This window comes from Antechinus flavipes, chromosome 4 (genome assembly GCF_016432865.1).
Source record: "Antechinus flavipes isolate AdamAnt ecotype Samford, QLD, Australia chromosome 4, AdamAnt_v2, whole genome shotgun sequence".
Classification (NCBI taxonomy): domain Eukaryota; kingdom Metazoa; phylum Chordata; class Mammalia; order Dasyuromorphia; family Dasyuridae; genus Antechinus; species Antechinus flavipes.
This window is the reverse complement of record NC_067401.1, coordinates 314,846,480-314,871,566: the sequence shown is the minus strand read 5'-3', so window position 1 is coordinate 314,871,566 and position 25,087 is coordinate 314,846,480. Positions and strand designations below refer to the sequence as shown.

Genomic DNA, 25,087 nt, shown 5'->3' with positions numbered 1-25,087 from the left:
ATATAGGTATTGCACACTTAAGACATACTTGTATAAAGTTATATTTTCTTAGAAACATGGATATTTGCAACCATAGACTTCAAAAGAATTATTGCACATACTTCCTATTTTCTACATTCTCAGCAAAGACTTTACCTATGTTAATTCCAAAGGCATCTAATTGTCTATTAGTGAATTGATAACCAGTCTTACCTACCTGTATGTATTAAGAGATCTCTGTGTTCATTAGAAAAAGAAAAAGAAACCATAAAATAAAAAGGAATTTGCAAACTTAAAAAGAAAGAAAGAAAGAAATTGGTGTTTTTCTGCCACCAAGTGTCAGCAAATAGTTTTAACCAACCAATTTACTGTGGGATTTACTGCAGAAAACAGAAAACCAAAGGTCTATTGTTTAAACTGAATGACAAAAATAAAACTACATGTCAGATATAAATATGAAGCAAAATTTAAAATTCCCTTTTTTCCTGTATGCAAGTAGCAAAAGAACAATGTAAATTATATTGACTCTTAATTACAAGAAATGTGAGCTTACCAGACTTCCATCTAAAAGTTATTCCAGTTTTCATTTCCTGACACAATAATCAGAACTCCAAAAGCTCAAGAATAATCAAAAGATGAGAAGAATTAGAATTATTTAAGAATACTCAGAGATCATCCAACACTGCACCCCCATCCTTTTCACTGCAATATCCAACTAACTTAACATATCTTTTACTACCTGCCACGCTAGAATCTCATAAAGCTGGAGGGCCCATTGTTCAATGATGTTCTAATATACTAAATGAAGTTTCTAAATTACCTATCAATCACACAATCATAGAAATCAGTCAACAAGTATTTATTAAACTTATAACTTCTATATAAACATAACTAGTAAGTCTAACTATCAGAGAACTCAAAAAATGGTCCAGAAGAAAACATAATTTCACTAATAACAAAATATTTGATTTGTTCTCGCAAAATTAGGTTACTCTAATTAAAGATAAATACAATTTTAAAGCTGAAGGAGAACTTTATTGTTATTTGTCCTTCGTTTTTAAGTGGACCAAGTGATCTTAACTTGTGCATGAATTAGATTTAAGTGAGGCAGAACTGTACAATGTGGTCAGTCTCACTCTCTCTTCCTGAAGGATCATTAAAATTCTGTGGAAAGACAAAAGTTAGGATGACCACTGATGGCCTGGGATGCCAGGGATGATCTGAGCATCTTCAAAGCTTGACAAAGTTCTAAGCACTCCACTGTGCCACCCTCAGCCACTGGAAAAAATGTTCTCGTCCATGTTCACATGTTTGGGCAGGCATTCCCCCGACTCATAGACAGGGTTGAGGTCTGTGAGTTACACTCAAACTGGTTTAGTTCATCTGCCAAGGTGGTTTACTAAAATATGGCTGCTGCACATACTACAGATCCTTAGAACCACAGGTGAAAGATGGATGAAAATGGACAACAAAGATGGAGCCCTCACACCAGAAGTGCCAGTCCTCCCTGCATATCCCGTACAGCCCAATGAAGTTGAAAAACATTAAAAAGGGCCAGTGAATGATACATGAAGTAGAAGCAAGGAGAGTAATTTGGCTGACAAAGCTAGGGCAATAATGATAGTAGGATCTAATGAAGATTTTTTTTTTAAAGGATGGAAGAGTCTTGGGCACATTTGAAAGCCATAGGGAAGGAACCAGTAGATTAGGGAGAAGTGAACATTAGAAACAGGAAGTTTGATTAAAGTTTAAAATATTGGTATCACTACCACTTATGTAGGAATTGATTTTGGGGAAAAAAAAAAAAAAGAAGAAGAAGGGTTACCTAGTCAGAGGAGAATTTAAATGAACATATAATGCTAAACAAAGTGCCCAAGAACTAGCTAACCATAGTTAGTTCAATATGGTAACAACATATTGCTTTGAGGAAAATTATAAATAGGAGGAAGATGGAGGATTTTGGAAGAAGGGTAGCAACCCAAATTTCCCTCACAAACAAAACAAAATTCCACCTTAAGGTGAATACAGACTAGTAAAAAAACAAAACTTGGGAAAGAACCAGTGTCCTCCTGGGTTTAACCACTTCTAGGATAACTCTGCAGAAACAGCCAGCGGGAAAACCTGAAACTATTTAGGTTTGGCTGGAACCTCAGTCCAAACTATAGGAACTTTGTCCTCCTGGACAGCCTAGGGAATCATGGGTCTGAGTCCTGGAACACTGAGGGATCTCTGCTGATTAGGAATGTCTAATAAGGGCCCAGCTGGGCTGCAGAGACATGACCCTGGACTAGAAGGAGCCAGCACACCTGTGAATGCAAAAGCAGTGAAACAAGGATGTTGCTGGCTGCAGGCACTTGTAGGAGGTGGGAGCTCTTGGTCTGGGATTACACTAATAGTTCCCATTAAAAAAAAAAAAAACAAAAAAAAACAAGCATACTATTACCATGGTAATAGAGAAAATGGGGTTCATCTTTAGAGGAGGACACTGAAGTAAAAAAAAAAAAAAAGCTTCTACCCCCAAAAGTAATATGAAATGACTACCTGCCCCGAAAAGATTTATAGGTAACTCAAAAAAAAAAAAAAAAAAAAGCTTTAAAAAGCAAATAAGAGAGACTGAGGAAAAACTAAAACTTAAACAAATAAATCAGAGCCATTCAAGAAAAAACAAGATTATGGGGAAAAGTTAACCAATTGAAAAAAGTTTTAAAGAAGAAAATAATTATTTGAAAATTAGAATTGGGCAAGGAAATACCAGTGAAATTAACTAAGAGACTAAGAACAAAACAAAATACAAAGAATGAAAAAATAGAAAAGAATGTGAAACAAATTCATAGAACAGATCAAGAAGTGAAAATTTAATAATAATTGGATCATCTGAAAGTTGTGACCAAATAAAAAGATCCTTAGCACAATAATATAAGAAACAATAATCAAAGAACATTGTCCTGGAATGATAGAACATGAGAGGAAAGTAGCAATAGAAAAAAATTTACCAAGCAGCAATTCAAAGAAATTCTACAAGAAAAATGCATAGGAACATTGTTGCTAAATTTCAAAACTCCCAAATCAAAAAGAATATTCTCTAAGAAACAAACAAATCCCAAATTCAAATATGCTGGAGCAACAATTAGAATTATACAGTATTTATCAACAGCTACAATAAAAGACCACAAGTCCTGAAGTAATATATCAACAATCTAAAGAATTAAACCCATAGTCAAAAACATCATAACTAGCAAAAAAAAAAAGCCATAATATTAAATGTGTGTGTGTGTGTGTGGGGGATATTTAACGAACTCATAGATTTTTAGGACTTGGTCTCAATCAAACCTGAACTCAATAGAAAATTTAACATGTAAGAGTCAACATCAAAGATTAATTTCAAGGAACCCAACAAGGATAAACTGTTTTATGTTTTTTACATAGAAATGTAAACCATATATTTAAGATTTAAATCAGTAATTGGATAGTTAAAAAAAGAAAGATTAGGGCAGAGCTAAGTATGCTCTGGCTCTGAAAAACAAACCAATCTCAGAAAAGGTAACAATAATAATGATGTTATGCAAATGAGTTGCAGAGAAAGAACTAACACAAAGGCATTAGAGGGAAGAGGAGGACTGAAAGTTCTAAAAAACTTACATTAGAAATGGATTAAATAGGGAGCAATACATACACACACACATACACACACACACACACACACACACACATATACACACACCGTGAAGGGTACAGTACCCTCCAAAATAATAATACTTTATTATTTGGGGAGGGAGGGAGGGAATAGGATAAGGTGTGATATAGAATAGATATATGTAAGTAGGATAAGGTGTGTAAATTAAAGAATCTTAGATTAGGAAAAGGATAAAGAGGGAGGAAAAGAATGGGGAGAAAAGATAAGAGAGGGATACATGCATGGAGGGAGGTTAAGTAATGGCAAGGCAAGTTAAGGAGCAGAATCAAAATTAAAAGAGTTAGCAGGGATCAGAAATAAGATGTAAATACTATAATAAGGATCAGGGGTAGAATTTATTAGGAAAAGAAAGTAGGTCTAGTTATCATTCATCTCAGAGAAAGTGAAACTTCAAGATTCAATCAAGAGAGAAATCTACATTATATGTCAGCCATGTTAATATTATTTTAGATATGTATAAATGAGTATATGTATATGTGTGCATGTAGGTATGTAGGTAAATATATGTGTGCATACAGATATATATATATATATATATATATATACATAAATACACACGCGTGGGAGGTAAGTGTATGGGGGGGAGAGGGTAGGTATATATGTATATACTCTTCTAACCTGCTAGTAAAAGATTAGCCCTCACGAAACCTGTAAAGAACTCAAAGTCATGACACAGGGTAACAGATCTATACTAATAGGAATATAAAATTGTTACTCCATTAATACTATCTAATTCAATTCCATTTCAAGGATTATTCTGAAAGCTTTATGTGTTTTCTATACCTGTTTATGGACTCCCATAAGTCCTCTTGTATCTTCTGAGGAAAAATAAAGACTCAACTCTCCTGATACTAATATTTTACATTGAGTGCTTATACAAGAAAACTAAAAACCCTGTTACCTACATGGAGCTATATATAGCTATATATAAACCCTATTTAGAAATTTTCCAAAGTAAATTCTAGACACAATGGTTTGATCTTTTCGTAAGACCTCAAAAACTAAACTGAACTTTGAGCCCAGAGTTTAGGGATCCTAGGCCACTAGTAACATGTATGTGACACTATCTCCAATTGGTATTTAAAAGATTTTGAAAACGTAACATGTCAGAGGACTTGAGATAGGATGACCAAGTTTCAGGTCTTGTCAATAATTCTAAGGCTCAAGCAACTCTCCAAGAAAGTAAGTTACAGACAGATTGCAATGTGTATATAAGGAGGGAGTTTTCACACTAACAAAATGATACATCCTTTATGTACTGACCTAGAGCAGGGGTTCTTAACCTTTTTTTTTTCCTCTTGTATCCCTTTGACAATATGGTGAAGCCTATAGATCCCTTCTCAGAAAGTGGTTCTTAAATGAATAAATAAAATACATAGGATCACAAAAGAAACTAATTATGCTGAAACAGAGTTAATTTTTTTTTAAATAAAATAAGATCACAGACTTGAGGTCAAAACCCACTAATTTAATGCATGGAGTAGATTCTCTATGGAAGATTTTTAGGAGGACATGAACAAAAAATATGTAGTTCAGTAAAGTATGGAAGTGTTATATGTTCTTAGGAAATAATATCCATATAGATACTATCACAGATTCATAATAAATTTAGTTTATATTTTCATGATGTCAATCATTTACTTCCCCAAAACGTAGAAGATTAAGGATTTTCAAAATGCTGCAATTCCTAAAATTTTAAAGTATATTTTATATGAAAAGGAAATAGCAAGACAAGGCAAAACTAGTTAAAATGATTTCTTTTTTAAAGAAGTGCTGTTATCTGTAATTCTTAATCATGATAAGAATCTAAAATTCTCAATAAATCCCAGGTTGGCTTTACTAAGGTTTTTGCCCCAGTAACAATTGCTGATATGAACTTAAAGAAAATTGCTTACTAAATGAACATGCAGTTTTAAATGCTGAATTGTGGATTCTGGAGTATTTTTGATAAATCTCTCCAAAGGGCTATCTCACTTCAAATTCAATATTCTTTAAAAAAAAAAAACTTAAACTTAAGATATTGAGATCATTAGTTTGTCATTCTGGGATAAAGTTTAAGACAACCAGAAAGAGGATAATTCAATTGAAAGAAAAATGAGGACAATGAAAAAAGGAGAAATCTGTTAGTCTGTTTTACTAAAGCATTCCTAATTGTGTAATATTATATCTTAGACAAATAATCTTCTATCATATACTATTATAGAATCGTATTTCTACTGTACAATACTCTAGAATAGTACCCTTTACAAATAATTTATTTTTTTCATTTTTATGAAAAGATAATATATAAGCTTTTATTTTTTTTAGGATAATCAAAAAAGCTTGCATAAAGGGAACAATGTCTAATTTATTTTGTACAATCTGCATTCCCAAAGCCCTTCTGTGCCCAAAGATACCAAGCTGAAAGTTACATCAAAATATGGACAAAAGTTAAAGAAAATACCTTATTAGGACAAATGTTTCTCATTTGCAGAGCTGTGAATCTGTCATTTAAAAAATGAAAACTAGATAGCCAACATGGAAGACTAAGCAGTAAATCATCATAATTCTCCAATATTTACTTCCAAGTAACCATAAAACAGTGCCCCTAAATAAATCCTGAAACAATATAACTAGCAAGGAGACAAGGTGAAACAATCTTTAAGCCCAGGAAAGTTGGAATTATGCAAGAAAAGTCTGTCTCACTCGGGCAAAAAGGGAGCATAGTCAAGGACAAAAAGGTCCCAGAAAGCCAGCAGCCAGCTCCATCCCAGCAAACTAGTGGGAGATTCCAAGCGGAAGTAGAATGGGAATTTTTTCCCTCACTAATTCTCTTATTCTTGACTTTCTGTTCTTCCAGAGGAATTTTGTTGTTATTTTTCTAGCTTTTTAAAATGAATTTTGACAGTTTGATTGGTATAGCACTAAGTAAGTAGTTTAATTTAGGTAGAATTTGGGTTAGCAAATAAACACCAACACCAAGACCCCATTACATGCCTCAGTGTGTACAGGGGAATGGGCAGACTCTAGTTCTGAGACCACCAGGGGCTTCCTCATAGTCCCAGGCAATTAGGCAAGCTCCACTGGTCAAGATGTCCACATGCTCCAGTGTAGCCCCTGGGAAAACAGGCAGCCACCAGCAGCCAGACCTCCATGTGTTTCAGTGTGTCCCCCCAAAAAGGAAGAAACACCCCACCTGCTTCATCATTCACTAGACTCAAACACTAGAAATAAAATTGAATCACTTCTCTATATATGCTACAAATAAGGTCTTTATCAGAAACGATGGCTGTAAAAATTGTTTCCCAGCTCTTTGCTTCTCTTCTAACCTTGGCTGCATTGGTTTTGTTTATACAAAGTCTTTTTAATTTAATGCAATCCAAATTATCCATTTTGTATTTCTTAAGATTCCCTACTTCTTATTTGGTCATAAATTCCTCCTTTCTTCAGAGATGCGACAACTAAACTATCCTTTACTCTCCTAATTTGCTTATAATATCACCCTTTATACCTAAATCATGAATCCATGCCAACTTCATCTTGGTATAGGGTATGAGATGTTGGTCTATACCTAATTTATGCCATATTATCTTCCAGTTTTCTCAGCAATTTTTGTCAAATAGTGAGTTCTTATGCCTGAAACTGGAGTAATACTAAGCCCTAATAAGGCTTAATCAAACACTAGATTATTATGGTCAATGAGTATCTTATAAACCTAACCTATTTCACTAATTAACTATTCTATTTCTTAGCCAGTACCTAAATGATTTTGATGAGTGCTGCTATAGATAGTTTTAGGTCTGATATGGCTAGGCCATTTTTTCCCATTAATTCTCTTGATATTGTTGACTTTTTGTTCTTCCAGATGAATTTTATTGTTAGTTTTTCTAGCTCTCTAAAATAATTTTGGACAGTTTGATTAGTATGGCACTAAATAAGTAGATTAATTTATGTAAAATTGTCATTTTTATTACATTAGCTTGGCATACTCATGAGCAATTACTACTCCCATTCAATTTTTTTCAGTTCTACCATGTCTAAACCTTTCTGTTTACCTTCTTAACTTCTTTCTTGTTTATCCAATTGTTCAGATCTAATTTTATTTGTCTGAAAAGTATTTTGTAATTGTATTCATATAGTTCCTTGTTTTGGCAGGTAGACTCCCAAATATTTTATACTGTCTACAATTATTTTAGATGGGATATCTCTATCTCTTGATATTGGGCTTTGTTGGTAATACATAGAAATGTAATTTTACTAAAGTTGTTCATTGTTTCAAGTAGTTTTTTTTAAGTTGATTCTGTAGGATTCTCTAAGTTTACCATCATATCATCTGCAAAAAATGAGTTGTTTCCTCATTGCCTAATCTAATTCCTTCAATTTATGTTTCTTCTCTTATCGCTAAAGCCAGCATTTCTAATATTATACCAAATAATAGAGGTGTTAATGAGCATCCTTGTTTCACCCGTGATCTTATGCAGAATATTTCTAGCCTATTCCCATTATATGTTTGCTCATCGTTTTAGATAGATGTTGCTTATCATTTTATGGAAAACCTCATTTATTCTATGCTTTGGGGTTTGTTTGTTTGTTTGTTTTTTAAAGGAATGAGTACCATATTTTGCTCAAAGCTATTTCTGTATCTATTGAAATAATCATATGATTTTTTAGTTTTGTTCTTGAAATGGTCAATTATGCTGAGAGTTTTAGAGATATTGAATCAGCTCTATCTTACTAATATAATTCCATTGAGTCATAATGTATTATCCTGATAGCAAATTTCTCTAATCCTTTTGGTAATAGTTCACTTAAAATTTTTACAATATTCATTAGGAAAATAGTCTGTAATTTTCTTTCTCTATTTTGGCTTTTCCCGGTTTAAGAATTAGCACCATATTTGTATCATAAAAGATAGTTTGTAGAATTCCTATTTTTCCAAATGGTTTTTATAGTATTAGAATTAATTGTTCTTTAAATGTTTGGTGAAATTCATTTGTAAATTCATCTAACCCTTGAGATTTCTACTTAGGGAATTCATTGAGAACTCGTTCAATTTCTTTTTCTAAAATAGGGTCTCTAATAAAGGTCTGTATCACAAAGAGATTCTAAAAAGAGAGAAAGGATCTGCATGTGCAAAAATATTTATAGCAGTATTTTTTTGTGGTATCAAAAATTGAAAACTGAGAGGATGGGGAATGACTAAACAAGTATATGAATATAATAGAATGCTATTTGCAATAAGAAATTATGTATAGGCCAATTTCAGAAAAACCTGGAAAGACTTGTACAAATTGATGCAAAGAAAAATGATTAGAACCAAGAAAACACTGTACACACTATCAGTAACATTTTGTGATGATCAAATATGAATTACTTGCCTCTTCTCAGCAACACAATGATTCAAGAAAAGTACACAAGAGCTATGATGAAAAATAGTGTCATATGTCCAGATAAAGAACTGTTGGACTCTAAATGAAGATCAAAGCATGATTTTTTAAAACTTTATTCTTTTTTATGTTTTTTTTTCCTTTTGATCTGTTTCACCTTTCATAACTGTCATTAATATGGAAATGTTTTATATGATAACCTTATATCGTATTACCTACCATTTTCAGAAGAGGAAAGGGAAGGAAAGGAAAGAAAAAAAGCTAGAACTCAAAACCTTGTCAAAATGAATACTAAAAATTTATTTTGGTTAGGAACAATAATAATTGAGGAAAATATTATTTAAAAAAATACAAACTCACCTTTCTTCTGAGCTCCGGTGATTTTGATAGTTTCATGAAGGTCAAATGAGGCTTGAAACTTCTGTTTTCTCCTGCCATGATACCCTTTTTTTGAAATGTTTTCTTAGCTACTTCTAAAAAATACAGAAAATTTTATCAATTGTGTACACATTTATTTTTTGTGAGACAAGGAAGAAATTCTGAAAAATTAATTTCCATTTCTGGTTAAATTAAAAGTAATATCTAAATAGTATTATAACTTAAATTTTATCTGTGTGACAAGAAAATTTCATTCTGATATTTGTAAAAGGCAAAGAAACAATTATTTTAACAGCCAACTGTCTACATAATTAGTTGTTGGGTCAATATGATGACTACACTGAATGAAATAGTAGTCAATTTATGTTTTTGTTTTATATTTATCAAAAAGATTTTTCTAGAAAATAACATTTTAAAATTGGCACAAAATTCCAAATTTTGTGATATTATAAGAGGAAAAAAAGAACATTATCAATTTTTTAAAATGGCAAAATATGTAATATATATATACCCATGTAATAGTATCCTACTATAAAATTACCAATGAATGTTGTTCTGCTGCAAAGTAAAAAAAAAAATGCCTTGAAAAGTTTCTAATTCTAAGTTTAAAAAGAAAAGTTTGGCAAACTAAATTGAGTCTGTCTACAATCAACTATATAATGGTGAATAAGTCTTTAACCTATACTAGTTTTCTCATCTATAAAATTAGGCAGCTGGAGTATGGTGATTTTTTCTAGCATTAATTCTATGCTGTTTTAAACTACATTATTTATATCTAATTGAAAAATAAAATGTATCAATAAGCTTAAATTTGTATATTAACAGTGAAAAGAAACATTTTATCATATATAAGACATACCCAAAATCTTAGTATATTTTAAGCTTAAATGCTTTACACATACTAAATATTATGGGACATCTGTATTAACTCATTGTATGAGCAGTCTTGAAGAGCATCTTTGCAGTCAAATAAGCCATTGTTTTATCTGTAAAATTTCAAATAATCAACTTAACTTATTCCTTTCTTTTGATCTGAATGATTATTTCACTCAGAAAATCATAATTCCTTTAAGGGTTGCCTATATTTAGCATATAATAGGAGCTTAATGAACACTTAATGATTGAATTCCATATTAAACAGGTTGGCCTAGATGATCTAATAGCTCTTCCACGTCTAATATTCTATAATTCTACTATGGAAGTTAATTTCAAAATCATAGTCTACATAGAAAATAACCTATACTAATAGTTTTGGAAAAAGTTATTGTTTTATTTTAAGAACTGAGATCACAATCTCCAATGATCATTTCCCTCTTTACCTGGTCACATATCCCTTACAGGAGTGTATAAAGTAATAATCAATCAACACATCATCAATAAATGATACGCCATTATGGAAAGAAGTTAAAACAACTCCTAGTCTGAAAGAAGTTATACTCTATAGGAGGAAAAATGTACACACACACACACACACACACACACACACACTTGTATATTTATAAATTTTATATTTATATAAACAAAATAAATAAAAGGCAATTTAGAAGGAGAACATAGTAACTGGGAGACAGAAAAGGGTCAACAAAGTTTTCATGTAGAAAATGTTGCTTGAGAAGAATTTTGAAGAAAAAAAGATTCTAAGAGGTAGAGGTAAGAAAGAAATGTAATGTAATGAAAGAAATGTAATAACAAATTCAAATGATACATAACTGAGACCTGTCCCAATATTTGCATTTTTACCGCCATCTCCACCACCCATCTCTTCTGAGGCCACTCTCCCACACTGCTTTTAGTTTTTTAAATAATACTTTATTTTTTTCCTCAATTACATACATGTTAAAACAATTTTTGACAAGTTCTTTTTAAAATTCTGAGTTCTGAATTCTATCTTTATCCCATCTCCCTCCCTTTCCTTTCCCTAAGACATCAGTACCAATCAAACTACCTAAAATTATTTTATAGAGCTAGAAAAAATAATAATAAAATTCATTTGGAAAAACAAAAGGTCAAGGATATCAAGGGAATCAATGTGAAGGAAGATGATGGAATCATACCAGATCTCAAATTGTGTTATAAAACAGCAATTATCAAGATAATCTGGTACTGTCTAAGAAATAAGAGTGGTGAACCGATATTTGCATCTTAATCACCTGTTAAGGTTCTTTATTCAGAATCAGATTTTAAATTCCTAGAAATAATGAAGGATCAATAGTTTCCCTAGATTTTTATTTTCTCTAAGGACATATCCCAGAAAGAGGGCTTTATTAGAGGAAAGAGATTTTCTGAGAGTTTTTGTTAAGTTCAATATGAAAAACAATAAAACTAATATAATGACAGGATGCATTAATAATGGCTTAATATATAGAGTAAGGAATCCTCTGTATTTCATCGTAATTCAACAATCTGGAAAAAAATTTTTTTAATTCTGGGAGCCCTAATTGAAACTATTTCTAGCCATATGAAAAGATGCTCCAAGTCATTATTAATCAGAGAAATGCAAATTAAGACAACTCTGAGATACCACTACACACCTGTCAGATTGGCTAGAATGACAGGGAAAGAAAATGCGGAATGTTGGAGGGGATGTGGGAAAACAGGGACACTAATACATTGTTTGTGGAATTGTGAATACATCCAACCATTCTGGAGAGCAATGTGAAACTATGCTCAAAAAGTTATCAAACTGTGCATATCCTTTGATCCAGCAGTGTTACTACTGGTCTTATATCCCAAAGAGATTTTAAAGAAGGGAAAGGGGCCTGTATGTGCAAGAATGTTTGTGGCAGCCCTTTTTGTATGGTCAGAAATTGGAAACTGAGTGGATGCCCATCAATTGGAGAATGGCTGAATAAATTGTGATATGATTTTATGGAATGTTATTGTTTTGTAAGAAATGACCAACAGGATGATTTCAGAAAGGCCTAGAGAGACTTACACGAACTGATGCTGAGTGAAAAGAGCAGGGCCAAGAGACTATTGTATATTTCAACAACAATACTATATTATGATCAATTCTGATGGACATGGCCCTTTTCAATAATGAGATGAACCAAATCAGTTCCAATAGAGCAGTAATGAATTGAACCAGCTATACCCAGAGAAAGAACTCTGGGAGATGACTGAACCACTACATAGAATTCCCAATCCCTCTATTTTTGTCCACCTGCATTTTTGATTTCCTTCACAGATTAATTATACATTATTTCAAGTCTGATTCTTCTTGTGCAGCAAAATAATTGTATGGACATATATACATATATTATATTTAACATATACTTTAACATGTATTGTCCTACCTGCCATCTGGGAGAGGGGGTAGGGGGAAGGAGGGGAAAAAGTGGAACAGAAGGTTTAGCAAGGGTCAATGCTGAAAAATTACCCATGAATCTATCTTGTAAATAAAAAGCTATTTAAAAAAAAGGTAAGAAAAAAATTCTGGGAGCCCTATTTTAAGAGAAAACTTGATAAAGTACAGAGCAATTCATATAAGGGTGTCTATAATAGTGAATCACCTCAAGATCATGCCATACAAGGATCAGTTTAATGATCTAGGAATATTTATTTTACTCACAAATTCTGTTCCTTCCTTTCACAAAATTTATTTTCTTGTCTACTTTTCAGCATGTATGGAAGATGGGTTCCCTCCAGTGGCAAGATTGCTACAAATAACTCTCCATGGGCAATAGCAAAAAATGGTTTAAGTTAATGCATGCAAAATATACTTCTCAAATTCAAATGCTTAGTGGGAAAATATTTTTAATCTTTATTTCTTGTTAATGTCAAGTATCACTGCTTTCCCAACAATTCAATATCATGAACTATAATAAATAATGCAATGTTTCTGATAAAAATTTACAATTTTAAAAAGTTGTAATTTAGAACAATTTTAATCTTACATATTCTGAGAAAGCCTAGATACATATAATATACACAATTATAATCTGAATAAAAATGAAACCAACAATATTTTTTATCCTGTCTGGATACTTTCTGCAGATTGTAATACCCAATTTTTTGTGAATTTAAAAAGATCACTATATTCCTATATAAATAGACTATATAATATTCTAGAATTAGAAAATGGAAGATTTGCTAGAATATGAACGTATCTTATATTGTACAAATACAAGCACAAAATGAAAAGTTCTATATACGATATACCCATAATATTTATTTAAAATATTGTTAATATCTATCTACATGTCATATCAGGATATGGGTGTCTACAGTACCAAGCTAATTAGCTTAATCAGGGACATAATGGCAACAAGATGCCTGAAAAGCATTTAATAAGTATTTGTTAACTGACTAAGTGATTATCTTCAAAGATGCAGATAAGTAAAGCAGAAAGTTTGGGAACACCAATAGATTGAAGGAGCCAGGGATTCAATGGCTTGCCATGGTTAAGAACAAGGAATAGGTTTAGGAGCCAGGAGGCAAGTTAAGAAAACAATAGAAAGATCTTAGAGGGAAGAGAGACCAAGTTCAAGATGATCAAATTTGATCAAATGATCACACAAATGATCTTATACCCTATTCTTTTTCAACTGCTTATACTGCATTTTTGCCATTAGCATTTTGATGAAACTATTTTCTCAAAGATCACTCCTTTTTTGAATCTTTGTCTCTTAGAATTTCTAATACTTTTGGCCTTTCTCCATATTAGTAGGGTCTCTTTCCTCCCTTGTCTTCTGAGATATAACAATATCCTAGTTTTTCTCCTAGCTTTCTAACTATACTTCTGTTTCCTTTCCTTAATTAAATTCACAGATTTTTTTTGTAAAATTTCACTGTCAGTAGACACCATTGTGTCACTTTTAGATGTTTCTTTGTTAGAGTGTTTTAAAAATGCAATATAAAAACAAGAGGTATCAATACAACTTCTTATAAAGACACAAGTAGAAATTGTGTGAAATCATGCTTCTGTCAAGCATTTGGGGGAGCCAATTGATTACAGTCAAACAAGGCTATATGAAATTATATATCATATGTACATGATAAATAAGTTAAGTTTATAGTGAGGAGAGAATGAATTGAGTACAAAGAAAAATCAGTATAAGAAAGAAATGATCATGTAGTTGTCTGGATCTCCTCTACTTTTGTGATACAAGCATCATTGTGGCACTCAGGAATATTCAAAATTGGCAAAATAAATGATGAAGTAACGAGGGCCATCCTAGAACTGCCTATCTCATTTATACAAATTCCTCATACCTTGAAACAAAAGCCCAGCAATGAATCAAACCTATACATTAATAGTATGCCTAAGAAAGGCTTATTAGTTACCAGAGTTGTCTGCAGATAATGCTAAGGACATTTTTACAAGAAAAACTAAGTAGCAATAGGTATATTGCAGAGCAGTGGCTACAATTTGATAGTTTGGCGAATCTTTGGAAGCTCACAATGAAGGTTCAATAAATTTGGATCAAAAAATATTTTAATGGCAGCAAACTGTAAAATAATTCCTCAATTATATTACAAATATTTTTTCCTCTGTTTCAACAAACATGCATATTCAAACCATTACAGGTTTGTTTCTAAAACTGACCACTTCTCATTAAGTTCAACATTTTCTTAAAATATCTCAATCTGTTATCAAATTGTTTCCAAACCCACCACAGGGACACTGAAGGCAAATTAATTTTCAGTAAAACTGGTCAGACACATGCTAATACTCTCACTTTTAATTCAATATACTATCAAAATAGTTCCCTCATTCCCAGAGTAGCTCCCTCATTTCTATTACTACACCAGCTGTATAAACACATGATCAAGACGACATGAACATTTCCATTCTTAAAATGCCACGCTATGTGAAAATCATGACTGGACATATACATGACAAATCATTTTAAAACTAACATGGAATGTCACAAACATTCTGCAGGAACAAGCCTTGTATTGCCTTTCATTATCTTATTGATAATTTCCCAATTTAAGCTTATTCTCCATTTATGTTACTTTCTATAATATTTTCAAATGAACTGCAACACTGAGCAATTGTTCGTTAGAGTTTCTGTAACATAGCCAGTGTTCCAATGGTAGGAGAAATTAAAGTCGTGTCTAAAAAATTTCATTCTTTACAAAGATCAGTTTATATGTAAACACTGCTAAAAACAAAGCAACATATTTATCTGAATTTATGTACATTTATATTTTAATAAAGTTTTTCCATAGCCAATATAGAAGTAATTATTTTCATATCATAACTAGCTATTCATTTTCATTAAGTGGCCAATAACAAATAATACATTTCTATAACTCAGTAAATAAACTTGTAATATTTTCCCAGCATTTTCTACCACATATTTCTATGTGGGCATTTTCATTTTATTCTTACTTTAAATCAAAATGCAAAAATAAACTTAATATAGAACTGGATTTAAAATTCTTTGTGGTTGAACCAAATATTACAAATCTTTGCTAAAATAAAAAAGTTCAACATCAAAATTATGTGTATGATAATTATAAATACTTTTCAAGTTATAATTTGTTTAAATAAAATATTATTTGTATTCAACAAAATGTGTAAAATTAAATAAATTTAATATTTAGTCAGAAAGAGAAGAGTAAGTATAAGAGTTTTTTGAATAACTTCTTAAAATACCTATATAAAGTTTCAAGTAAAATATTTGGTAACGGCATCAGAGTTGGACAGCAAACTGGACCCAAAGTTGAATTAAAAGTGGACTAAATCATAATTGGGAAATTGTTTACAGGTTTAAATAATCCCACACTTTTATCTGCCACAAAATCATATCCTTTTAACATAAATATTATCTCAACATCTCAAGGATGATGTGGGATTAGACAAGTTGGAATAATTATATAGGAAATTATTCAATCAACAAGCATTTATTAAATGTCTCCTACATACTAAACACTGACCTAACTAAGCCCTGTGGATGCAGAAAAAGGCAAAAGAAATTCCTATGCTCAAGGAGATTACATTCCAATACTGGGGGAAAGGCATGTAAATAAAGTTACATACAAAATATGCCCAAGCACATGGAAGGTAATCTTAAAACAAAATGCTAAAGCACCTGAGAGAAGTGAGAAGTTTTCTACATAAGGGGTTGAAAATGAGTTTTGAAAGAAAACAGGGATTTCCAGAGGGAAAGAAGAAGGGCATTCCACCAATAGATATCCAGTACAAAAGCAAGAAGATGAGAGAGTCAGGGGATGTGAAATTAAGAGAAACTAAAGCTGTACAGATAGATCAAAGAATGCACAGAGAAGAATAATATATAACAAGATGAAAAAGATGAATAGAAAAAATTAGTAATTCAAGAAATATTAGAGAACTAGAGGAAGGCTATTAAAGCAGTGGAACAGATTAGATAATAAATATTAGCATATATCTATATGGAATTTTCTTAAAAATAAGACATGGACAAAAATTCTACAGAAGGGAAAGATCTCTATATGAGAAGACTAATCAATAGAGAAACTGATTAGATCATAGGGATATCTAGTTTCAGAAATACTTTACCACTCCTCTTGTTCTCAAGCTATCATCCTATATCCCTCTTCCTTTTCACACACCAATTCTAAGAAAAAGCTAGCTGGATATTTTGTTTTTTCTTCCTCTATTCTCACTCATTTTCAGCATCTCCCAATGATCTCATTATTCATCTAAAACAATCCAAAATTATCAAATGATTTATTATTTGCCAAATCCAACACTTTTTCTAATTTCTTTTCTTTCTTGATCTTTCTATAGCAGTTACTATAGCATATTACTGTTAACTAAGTCTTCCTCCTAAGATTCTCTTGAAATTTCTTTTTTCTCACTAGTTCTTTATTCTACCTGCCTGACCATTCCTTATTCTCTTGTGTTGGATGATTATTGACTGAGTCCCACTCTAAGACTCTGCCCTAGGTCCCTTTCTAATTTTTCTCTGAATCCTGTTTCTTAGTGATCATCTCAAAACAAAGATCTATAAATCCAACTACACTATCTTCTGATCTATAGCCCTACGTCATCAATTGTCTATTGGACATTTCCAAGTGTATATTCAATAGGTTAACTGAAACTCGATATATCAAAAACATAACATTATTACTACTATTATATAAACTACTCTATTTGTTCTAGTCATTTGCATTGCATTAATTAATATAAATATTCCCAGGTTTGTTTTTTTTTTTTTTAAAGCCCTTCCTTTCATTATTTCTTCCTGGACAATAGCATTCCCTCCCACTCACATACCATAACTTCTTCAGCTATTCTCCACTTGTAAGCATCCCCCCATAACTTCCAATTCTTTGCCTAGACACAAAGAACTGCTAAAAATATTGTTATGTACATGAGACTTTTTCTTCTTTCTTTGATCTCTTTTAACTATATTAGAAATGTCCTTGGACTAACAGGCATATATAGTTTAATAACTGGGAAGGCATAGCTCCAAACTGCTTTCCAGAAAAACTGGTCCAATTCACAGCTCTATTATCAGTGCATTAAAGTGCCTTTTCCTCCATAGCCCCTCTAGCATTTGTCAATTTGTCCTTCTGATTGGTGTGAGGTGTTAACTAAGAGTTCACTTTATTTGTATTTCTTTAATTGTTGGTAATTAGAGCATTTTTTAAAACAAAATATAACTATTGATAGTTTCAGTTTCTTCATCTGAAAACTGCCTACTCATAGCCTTCCATCATTTACAATATGGTGTTTATTCTTATAATTTTAATTCTGTTCAAATTAGAAAAAAGATCTTTATTAGAGAAATTTTTGCTTTGTTTTGCAAATTTCCTACTTCTAATTTTAGCTACCTTATCTTATTTGTGTAAAATATTTTAATTTTATGCAATTGTCAGTTTTATCATTTATGAGTCTAATTCTTGTTTTGTCATGAATTTTTCTCTCATTCATTGAACCAGCAGGTAATAACTTCCTTGATGCTCTAATTTGTGAGGTCACATTAATGTACAAATGATATACACATTTAAGAGATTGTCTTGTTATAAATTTTTTTACCTTTATAAAGTAAACCTTTGGTACTTTGGTTAGTAATGGCATAGAATTTTTTTTTATATTGCGTCTTTTTCTCAATTAAATGTCAAAGACAATTTTTAGTATTCATTTTTACTAGACTTTGAGTTCCAGATTTTTCTTCCTCCCTTCCCCCTAAAATGTTAAACAATTTGATAAAGGTTATATATGTGCATGTATGTAAAACATTTCCATATTAGTCACTGATGTAAAAAAAAGAAATATTAAAAAGAAAAAAAAGTGAAAAGTATGCTTCAATCTGTATTCAGAGTTAACCAGTTCTTTATCTGGATACACACAGCATCTTTCATCATAAATCCTTTGAAATTGTGTTGGATTATTGAGCTGCTGAGAAGAACTAAGTTATTTATATTTAGTCATCACACAATGCTACTGATACTACATACAATGTTTTTCTGATTCTGCTCATTTCACTTTGTATCAATTCATACAAGTCTTTCTGAAACCTGCCTATTCATTTCTTTTGAACAACAGTATTCCATTACACTCATATAACCATAACTTGTTCAACCATTCCCCAATTACATGGGCATCCCCTCAATTTCCAATATTTTGCAATCACAAAAAAACTACTGTAAACATTTTTGCACATATAAGTTCTTTTCTCTCTCTTTTTAAAAATCCCTTTGGGATACAAACATAGTAGTGGCATTGCTGGGTTTAAGGATGTGCAGAATTTTATAGCCTTTTGGGCATTGTTCCAAATTTCTCTCCAGAATAGTGGATAAGGTCATAACTCCACCAACAGTACATTATTGAACTATTTTTTACATATTCTCTCAACATTTTTTATTTTCCTTTTCTTGTCATATTAGCCAATCTGATAGCTATAAGGTAGTCTCTTTTTTTTTTTTTTCAAGGTCATCGAACTAAGTTTATTTATTTATTTTTTTAAATAACTTTTTATTGACAGAACCCATGCCAGGGTAATTTTTTACATTATCCCTTGCACTCACTTCTGTTCCAATTTTTCCCCTCTCTCCCTCCACCCTCTCCCCCAGATGGCAAGCAGTCCTATATACGTTAAATATGTTACAGTATATCTTAGATTCAATATATGTTTGCAGAACCAAACAGTTCTCTTGTTGCACAGGGAGAATTGGATTCAGAAGGTATAAATAACCCAGGAAGAAAAACAAAAATGCAAGCAGTTTATATTCATTTCCCAGTGTTCTTTCTTTGGGTGTAGCTGCTTCTGTCCATTCTTGATCAATTGAAACTGACTTAGCTCTCTTTAGCGAAGAGATCCACTTCCATCAGAATACATCCTCATACAGCATTGTTGTTGAGGTATCTAATGATCTCCTGTTCTGCTCATTTCACTTAGCATCCATTCACATAGGTCTCTCCAAGCCTCTCTGTATTCATCCTGCTGGTCATTCCTTACAGAACAATAACATTCCATAACATTCATATACCACAATTTACCCAGCCATTCTCCAATTGATGGGCATCCTTTCATTTTCCAGTTTCTAGCCACTACAAACAGGGCTGCCACAAACATTTTGGCACATACAGGTCCCTTTCCTTTCTTTAGTATCTCTTTGGGGTATAAGCCCAGTAGAAACACTGCTGGATCAAAGGGTATGCACAATTTGATAACTTTTTGAACATAGTTCCAAATTGCTCTCCAGAATGGCTGGATGTGTTCACAGTTCCACCAACAATGTATCAGTGTCCCTGTTTTCCCACATCCCCTCCAACATTCCGCATTATCTTTCCCTGTCATTCTAGTCAGTCTGACAGGTGTGTAGTGCTATCTCAGAGTGGTCTTAATTTGCATTTCTCTGATTAATAATGACTTGGAGCATATTTTCATATGACTATAAATAGTTTCAATTTCTTCATCTGAGAATTGTCTGTTCATATCCTTTGACCATTTATCAATTGGAGAATGGCTTGATTTCTTATAAATTAGAGTCAATTCTCTATATATTTTGGAGATGAGGCCTTTATCAGAACCTTTGACTGTAAAAATGTTTTCCCAGTTTATTGTTTCCCTTCTAATCTTGTCTGCATTTGTTTTGTTTGTACAAAAACTTTTCAATTTGATATAATCAAAATTTTCTATGTTGTGGTCATTAGTGATCTCTAGTTCTTCTTTGGTCATAAATTACGCCCTCTTCCACAGGTCTGAGAGGTAAACTATCCTATGCTCTTACAATTTATTTATAATCTCATTCTTTATGTCTAAGTCATGAACCCATTTTGACCTTATCTTGGTGTATGGTGTTAAGTGTGGGTCAATGCCGAGTTTCTGCCATACTAATTTCCAATTTTCCCAACAATTTTTGTCAAATAATGCATTCTTATCCCCAAAACTGGGGTCTTTGGATTTGTCAAACACTAGATTATTAAAGTTATTGGCTGTTTCGTCCTTTGAACCTAACCTATTCCATTGATCAACTAGTCTATTTCTTAGCCAATACCAGATGGTTTTAGTAACTGCTGTTTTATAATATAATTTTAGATCTGGTACAGGTAGGCTACCTTCATTTGATTTTTTTTTCATTAATTCATAAGGTAGCCTCTTGGAGCTGTTTTAATATGAACTTCTTTAATCAAAAGTGGTTTAGAGAGCTTCACATGACTATAGAGAGTTTTGATTTCTTCACCTCAAAACTTCTGTTACATCCTTTGGCCATTTATCAAATACAGAATGGGTTATATTCTTATAAACTAACTCAGTTGTCTCTATATATTTAAGAAATGAGGCCTTTATCAGAGACATTGTAAAGTGTTTCCCAGCTTTCTGCTTTCCTTCCAATCTTTGCTACATTGGTTTTGTTTGTGCAAAAGTCTTTTAACTTAATATAATCAAAATTAACTATTTTGCATTTTCTAATGCTCTCTATCCCTTGTTTGCTCATGAATTCTATCCTACTCCATAGATCTAGTAGGTATACTATTTCTTGCTCTCTTTATTTAATTATGCAAATGTTTAAATCTTTTACCCATTTTGACTTTTTCTTGGTATATGGTGTGAGATGTTACTTTATACCTACATTATACCCTATTGTTTTCCAGTTTTCCCAGCAAGTTTTGTCAAGCAATTCTTATCCCAGAATTTTTGTACTATTGGAATTCATTGTTCTTCAAATGTTTAGCAGAATTTCCTTATACATCCATCTAGTATCACGGTTTTCATTTGGGAGCTCATCTGGGAACTTATTCAATTTCTCCCAAAATCACCTCATTAAAGCACTTGGTTTTCTGTTTTTATGTTATGAGCAATTTATAGATTTTTGTAAATATTTATCCATTTCAGTTAAGATTGTTTCATTAATGTGCTGTTGGATGAAATAGCTACTAATAACTTTATTTAAACTCCTTTATTATTGCTTGCAAATTAACCTTTTTTATTTTTGATTCTGATTATTTGGTTTCATCTTTCTTTTTTTAATCAAGTTAGCTAATGAGATCTTATTTTTTCTGTTATGAGATACTTTACATTTTCTATCTTTTCATCTTTTGACTCTGTTTCAGTATTCCTTGTTGTCTCAGGAGTCATTTGGTCAATTACAATTTTTAAGAAATTAATTTGATCTCTTGTTCCAAGCTGCTGATTCTCTTTTCTTTGATAACTCTCACTTTTCTTATTTTTCCTCAACTCTAATTTGATTTTAAAAATCAATTTTAGTCCTTTTTAAAAATTGATGCTTTAGCTCTTGCAAAACTTCTGGCTGGACTTACAATCAAGCTGCATTTTTTCCTTAAAGCTTTGCTTAAAGAAGTTTTTGAGCGATTTTTTTCTTCTGAGTTTGTGATATAAATTTCCTTGCTTCTGCAATAGTTCTTTATGGTAAGATTCTTATTTTTAATTTGGTCTTTCTTCTATTCCACTTGACTTTGGATTTTATGTTAAGATTGGGTTCTATGCATTTCTAGAAGAATGTCTGGGCTGAGTGTCTGTGCTTTTGTGTTTTACCATTTTAACAATTCAGATTAAGAAAGTGTAAACTTTCAGTGCTTTCCAAAGTGATGTGATCTGGGACCACATCTACTCAATACCTTTCTCAACTGACTTCTATAAGCTCCTAATCTAGGTTTGAATCTGTTAATTTTACCTTAGTTGGAAGTTTTAATAGGATTATTGCTGGACAGCCACAAGTGACTCACTGGAAGGCCCTCCAAATTCAGAAGAGCTTACTGAAGGTTCTCCTTTGGGATGGAATTCCAGAATGGTTATTCTTCTATAATCTTTAGCCTGAGCCTAGAGATTAGAATTGAGTCCCTGATCTCCTCCTGGGATCAGAGACGCACAACTACAATTTGCTTCTGAACTTGTTTCTCAAAGGACGAAACTAGAAAACATGACCACAACCAATTTACCATTGCTAGAGACACGTCAGTCCCCTCCTCAATTACACTCTGACTTTATAACCCTGAATTGGGTAGTATGAGACAGAGCTGTCAGATGGTATATATTCCTATCTTGGGCTGTATCCCCTGAGACTTCTTCTTGTCCCAGTGCTTCCTGCCCTGATGCCCAAACTCAGCTCTTTCAATCTCTGGGCACTGGAACTGGGAAATTCCTAAGTAGTCCTCATCCCAAGCATCTGCAATTCTCTCTGTTTTCTTAATCTTATCAGAGCTAACAAAATAACTTAATGACTTTGTTTTGGCTTTTCCATCAGTTTTGTGTGTTTTCTAGGTCTCTAGATCTAGAGGATCTAGAGGGCTACCTCTAGAAGAGGTATGATGCAGACTCCAAGCTACACTTCTTGCTGTTACTTAACCATCTTGATTCTTCTGAGCTAGAAAAATCATTTAAGCTTCTCAGTACACTATACAATTCTTTTAAGATTTCCAAATAAAGTGCCAACTTTTATTAGCATAAGGAATTTTCTCACTTAGGAGTCCTTATCATCTGCATATATACTGATTTTTAGAAATACAATAAATTTATACTAAAATTATATTAATCACTAAAAGTCTTGAGATCATCATTCTCAATATATTAACATAACTATATGATAAAAATGTAGCATTGCCTTTATTTCAATGTAAAATGAGAGATCTGAATTAAATGATTTACACTATTAATATTTACATTAATTACCATGTAAAATTCCATTTTAATACAGTATCAGTTTGCTTATCATTTTTTCTTTTACATAAATATAAAACAAAAGTAAATTCCCATTCATGTGAGCTTTCTGCTTGTCCTCATAAATGGGAGTTTGATGTACATATACATACATATATGTGTGTACAGTCATAATTTATAAATATATACATATATAAGCATTTGTATATTATCTGTATATTTGTATGTAAACATATATACATGTGAACAAATGTGCATATAGCTATTAAAACTTAAACTTTCACTATGACTTTTGAGAAATGTGATGAATGCATATAAAATACTATAGTAGTTTAGAGACAACAGTACTTCAACATATGTGGCCTCATGAGGACAATTAAAGCATTACCACTGTAACTGATCTTTGCTAACATATCAAAATGCTTTGGTGACTGTCCATAAAGCATGATTTGATTTCAAATTCCCCAGAGTACAAAGATTCTTTCATCAATACTGGAAACCCTCTTTGAGGGAACATTTTCAAGGAATGGATGGAATTCTAGATGTTGTAAGCAATCTTTGAATGATCTATAAGAACAATGAATGATTAACAAGAAATATTTCTTGAGTTCAGAGATCTTTTAATAAAAGAAGACCTAAGCCTGGTATTTTCTTCTTTTATATGTTCTTGGAAAGTACACATGGAATATGCTTGACTGGGGGCATAAGTTTCTTAATGAAGAACCCAGACTTTTCTAGATGTTTTATCAAAACAAAAAAGGCAACAAACCTTAAATTAAAAAACAAAAGAATACAAATGGATCGGTAATGAGACAAAAGATGTTAGGCATGGAAGGCAGATGGAAGAAATAATATAAATGATTTTGAGTACATAAAAGGGTACATAATACAATAATAAGGATCATAGAATTCTGGCCATAAAAAGAATTCTAGTGATATAAACTTCTCTTTCTCATGTGACGGATAATCCCTCCTCCTCTTTCTCCCTTCCCCACCCCAGCTTAGACAGGTGAAATAACTTGTCTAAGATCAAAAAGACTGTCGCTAACAGAATCAAGATTCAAATCAAGTTCTTTAGACAAATCTGTACATAGTCTATCCAACATAGCTGCATCCTGATTATCTTTTCTTCATATTCTGACTTTCCTTTAAAATGCTATAAGCCTGAGATTTCTCAAAAGGATGCAATTACCTTTAAAAGATATGCAATAGGGAAACTAGCCAATCATGGCCAAGCCCTAGGAACATACATATTTAGTAAGTCTCCTTATGGAAGATCTCAGTGATGGGGGATGGAGTAATTCAGATCTCCATTTCAAAACTTGGGCTATTCTAAGACTGATGCTTGTCAAATTATGTTAGCTAGAAGAACAATCTCTTGATTGGCTATCAAGCCACTAATCAGTCAAATCAATCTTTTCCTCCCTAGCTACATTTAAATAAGGAAAATAACCGCTTAGGACATCTGGGTGTGAAAGAAGACTCCAGACCTATCATTCAGAATTTTCATGAGGTCAGTGAGGATATGACTTCCTGTATTCAAACCTTTACCCAAGATGGGACTACTTTCTGTCTGTCTTCTTTCCTTTAGAATAATATCATGTGAG

At 32.1% G+C, this 25,087-nt stretch overlaps 1 protein-coding gene across 1 annotated transcript in view; it reads right to left on the bottom strand.

Annotated features, from left to right (window-relative positions):
- AKAP7 (A-kinase anchoring protein 7) overlaps nt 1-25,087 on the bottom strand; it is a 228,146-nt gene that overhangs the window by 77,299 nt on the left and 125,760 nt on the right. The window contains exon 10 of the mRNA XM_051996732.1: nt 9,400-9,512. Coding sequence (XP_051852692.1) covers nt 9,400-9,512 — 113 coding nt within the window. The remainder of the gene's footprint in view (nt 1-9,399; nt 9,513-25,087) is intronic.